The sequence below is a fragment of the Capsella rubella genome, unplaced genomic scaffold (genome assembly GCF_000375325.1).
Source record: "Capsella rubella cultivar Monte Gargano unplaced genomic scaffold, Caprub1_0 scaffold_7, whole genome shotgun sequence".
Taxonomy (NCBI): domain Eukaryota; kingdom Viridiplantae; phylum Streptophyta; class Magnoliopsida; order Brassicales; family Brassicaceae; genus Capsella; species Capsella rubella.
Window position 1 is genome coordinate 9980348 of NW_006238917.1, and position 5018 is coordinate 9985365.

A 5018-nucleotide genomic window follows, 5' to 3' on the forward strand; every position below is an offset into this window, starting at 1 on the left:
AATGTCCCATCCCCTAACAAATTTCTGCTTTCTGGGTTATAGCAGCAAAAGCGCAAAGCTGTTGCTCCACCTTGCTTGGGGTAGTTCTGTCTTTTTGCCTCATGCCCTTCTTAAGCAATATGGCAGTCCCTAAAATACAATTCTGAAAGTGGCACTACCAATTTTTTCTTACCTAAAACTGGCAACGCAAACAATAATCCCTTGTTTAAAATCTGAATTTTTGTTTGATTGATAGTGAAATGACTCTCCCATGATTAAAGTTGTATTTTATAAGCTACGGATCAATTTTGTAGGAATAACGAATATTATGTATATATAATAATATTTTAATGATCATCATGATCACCCAAAAAAGAATTGAAAGATGGCTAATACGAGAAGGTTGTTGGATAAAATAAAATAAAAATAAAGGATTTATGAGGAGAGTCAATAAGAGTTGTGGGAATGTAAGTTGGAGTGTAAAGGAAAATAAAATCATAAATAAAATGGTGTTAGTTGAAAGCAAACACAAATTGTTAACAAATCAAACCGAACCAAATCAATGTGAAGAATTAAAGCTTTCAACGCAAGCAATAAATTACGCGGGAAAATTAAAGTCATTTGATTCATTTCTTTGACCGACTTTAACAAGAAAAACCGATTGTCAAAAACTTGGATTCGTTCGGTTTAGAACCGTTGTGCCGTTAGTGCCAGTTTTTCATAGAGCTGCTGATGAAATTCATCGATCTGACATGCATTCACAATCTCAGAATTCTGATGAAAAAAAGAACGTCAAGAATATAATAGCAAACATCTTTTATCAAGGCACTATAACTCCATAATTCGTAAACTATAAGTAGACTTTAGTAAATCTTATTATTATTTCCTTCTTTCATTTTCAAATGTATTTTGATATTGTTGCCAACCAGACCCGGCCTACCATCTCGTGCTTTTATCGCTCAAATAGTATTTGAGTATATATAATATTAGTATTGATAGATATCAATGCATGCATGTACAATGAAGGTGTGACCATATGTACATATTTACAGTACAATGAGGGAAAATGTCGATGACAGCGAGCTCCGGTGGTCGAAGAATTAGAGACCAAGAAATACCTAAAAGGATCTTTGTGACAATGGTGTGACCAAAGTGCCAGCCAAATATATATGGCCATGAACCTGACTGACCCATTTCACTAAATCCAACAAGCTCATGCTCATCACACCAAAACTAAACCTAAAACTTCCCCCTTATTGATCTGCTGAGGCCGGTCTCATGTCCTACAACCCATAGCTGAGGCCTGCGAAACCTGCGGCTTCTTCCAGGTTTGCTTCTTATCAAACCCTAAACTACATGAAGATATTTAGCTTGCTTGCGAAACAAGGTAAGCTATATATGTCAATGGGCGTGTAGGTGGTGAATCATGGGATATAGGGGGATCTGAGCAGGAACATGATAGAAGTGTACTGTAAGAGATCCTTTGAGCTTCCGAACGAGGAGAGATCAAAATACATGCAAACATGATACATGTCGTCTGACATGTCGGCTCCAGTACAGTACGGCAAGAGTTTTAACCAGATCAAAGACAATAACTTTTGTTGGAGAAGACTTCTTGAAACTCCACCCACATTCTCTCCCTGACAATCTTCCGTATTGACAATCTTCCACATTCTCTCCCTGACAAGCTAAATCACAAGTTAAAGCTTTCATCTGAGTCGATCTTTGAAAGACTTCGGACTGTATCTGCATCATCAATTCTCTACTTTGCATTCAAACATGTGTATTCTATTATCTTAACCTGAAATGAGTTAAACACACCCAAAATACACTAAAACACCCTAAAACACACTCAAAAACACTATATGTCTTCTAAAAGACAAGAAAACTCACTCAGACACTAAATGCATTATATGAAAGAATAAAAATACAATTGAAACATGATAAAAAAGATAATAAAAATCTAATAAAACTGTAAATATGAAGTGTATCTAGGCATGTCAATCGGGCTAGCCCGGCCCGGCCCGGCCCGAAACCCGTAAAGCCCTCATACATGTGAGCCCGGCCCGGTCCGGCCCGAAAAATTTCCGAGCCTATATTTCAAAGCCCGGCCCGGCCCTAACAGGGCTACAGAGCTTTTCGGGCTTTTTTAGGGCTTTATTTACCGATAAAAAAATCAATTTCTAAGTTCATAATAGTTTTTTAAAAACTATATTTAAAGGTCTACTATAAAAATAATGCATCAAATTTTAAATAACTTATCAATATTCAATAAAACTAACTTAATTTAAGAGAAAAAATAAAAGCCAAATAAATTATTTACACTTTAACCCAATAAAACATGGAACTAAAATACTTTAAAGTATAAGATAGAGTCAAAATTTAATAGATATTTTGATGATTTCAATATCATGATACTTATATATATTTAGTTTTAGCTTTGTATAAAGATTTTAAAAGTAACAAGTAAGACTAGTAAGTAAATATGAAAACTATAACATTAATCAAATCTTTTAATCAAACTAAAATATTCAAAAAATTCAAAATATATTTGTATAAGAGCTTTTCGGACCGGACCGAACCCGACCGGGCTAAGCCCAAAAAACCCTTTAACCCAAATGGGCTTAGCCCAAAAGGACCGGTTTTTTCTGGACATATATATTTAAGTCCGAACCCGATGTTTTTCAGGGCCGGGACAAACTAGCCCGCGGGGTTTAGCCCTAATTGACATGCCATTTATTTTAGTCAATATAGTAATCATCAATTAGCTTAAAAATCTCAAAAGAAGTAATTAACGAATAATCTTGTCTAAGAAGAAAGAATAAAATATGTTGACCAGAAAGACAGAAAAAGGAAATAAAAAACATAAATTAGTGAGAATATAGAACCGATTGCCAAAAGAAGGGAACAAATATGAATTATTATTATTATTTTTCACAAATATGAATTAATTATTTACATAGAATTGAGTCTTCCATAAATTTTCATAGAACCGTTGTAAAACCATCACCGAAGCTCGTCGATGAACTTAATCCACCGCAGTATATGGATACTGATTTCCCCACTTTTCTTCAATATGTTTCGTCTCGCGAACCTAAGTGGAAGAATTTTCTTGAATCACGCAAAATTCATCATATAAGATAAATGAAATTAATTACTACCTATCATTTTTCACTACTGTTATTTATATTAAGATGAATTGAAATTGTATTACAGATTACGTTAAGATGAACTGAAATTGTGTTATAGATTACATCATATGGTTAAAGAGGAAGACAAATGAATTACGAGAGATGAGGTTTTTTTTTTATCAAGTCTTTTAACTCTGTGATTTGAATCGTTTTATGTTCGAAAATAGGGTATGGACATACAAACGTATCAAACCAAACCGAATTGAAATCTGAAAAATCTTAGCCTATTAAACCGTTAAATGGCTACAATTTGTAACTACAACAATGCATGCATGACTACAATAACTGTATATGCATGAGCATGATGATAAACATATAAAACTACTGTATGTTACACAACTTACTGCCATCTCCATAACTATGGTGAGGACTGAGGAGTAGCCTTCTCCATAAATCTAATAATTGAAACCGTAGAAGTACGTACACGAAAAGAAAGTCAAGTGCACCGTACACGCATTCGCATGTAACTCTTTATTTGTTTTAGTCAATAGTGTATGATTAATTAGGTTCACAAAATCTCAAAAGAAGTAATAAATAATCTTGTCTAAAAGGGAAGAATAACATATTTTGACCAGAAAGAAAGGATCAGGAAAGAAAAAACAGAAATTAGTGAGAATATAGAACTGAATAATTAGGAAACATATATAAAAACTGACCAAATAAAGGAAACAAATATTTATCAATTAATTACATAGCATCGAGTCGTCCTTAAAAATTAACATTTATTTGATTCTTTGGAAACTATCAAAATGTCATACTAACATTTATGTGATGCATCCTCTCCTATAATACTCTCAATGACTTTGAGGCAGGGGCACACACACAAGGATCTGTTGTTGCATAAGTCATATATAGGAAAATTGAAAGAGTTGGAAAGAAAGAAGTACGATGGCTTCTAAGAGTCTGCTTATCATTCTCTTAATTGTCTCTCTCTTTGGTCTTCACCAATGTAAGAATTTTAATTTAAGCTTTTAGGTTTTATTAAAATGTGTTTGCTCTTTTGAATGTATGTTTAGTTTTTTTTTTTTTTTTTTTTTTTGTTAAAGCCTTTTAAATGTATGTATTTCACATCTATATTATTAGTCCATACGAATTTAGTCTGGTACATGGTGTATAATTTATTTATTTTTCCTTTTTTTTTTTTTTTTTCTGTGTGATTACTAGCTATATGGTTAACGTTTCATTTTATGAGCTAGTAATTAATGAAAGTAATTGTTTTGGTGCATGAAATTTGAAGGTCAAGAGGATTATGACTATGAACATCCAAAGGGAATAGAAAGGTGTTTTACAAGATTTGTTGGAGAGCCATATCAATTGGAGGATTTGTGTTGTGTTGAAGCTCCTTGGATTTGCTTCGCCGGCTACCTTACGAAAGAATGCATCAAGAGGTGCCCCCCTCTGCGAGAAGGAAAACCACCGCTGCGAAAAGGAGCAACCCTGCTAAAAGGGGCAGCGCCGTCTCCACCCCTGCGAGCTTAACTCTTCTCCATCACCCATGTCATGATCTCGTTTTTGATCAAGTCTTTCAATAAAGAAAAGTATGCATGTCTCTTGGAATATTTGTCTTTAACTTTAATAGTCGAATATAATAATTTATATATTGGGTGTGAAAAAGTGCGATGACGAATTGAAAACAAATTGTACTAATCTCCCTACCTTATTACTTCATATCAATATGACCATGTTGGGGGTGTTGTTTTCTGGTACGTTCTTTTTCAATAATAGTGCTTTGGCTTTGCTTGATTTACTTAGGTGGGGTGAATTGAAAGTGCGCTCGTATGGGTTATATTACTTATATATGCATCAGTACCACCATTTGTTAACTGTGAACAGTTGTGACTACAATTT

At 33.9% G+C, this 5018-nt stretch overlaps 1 protein-coding gene and 1 pseudogene across 1 annotated transcript; both read left to right on the forward strand.

The window, feature by feature from the left end:
* The first annotated feature begins 999 nt into the window (after positions 1-999).
* LOC111829330 lies at positions 1000-1639 on the forward strand (annotated as a pseudogene).
* A 2346-nt stretch (positions 1640-3985) lies between these two features.
* On the forward strand, positions 3986-4770 carry LOC17877696. The gene is given in 3 exon segments (XM_006285740.2): positions 3986-4119; positions 4408-4642; positions 4644-4770. Coding segments are annotated over 3 exon segments (327 nt in total). The 5' UTR covers positions 3986-4058; the 3' UTR covers positions 4675-4770.
* Positions 4771-5018: the final 248 nt, after the last annotated feature.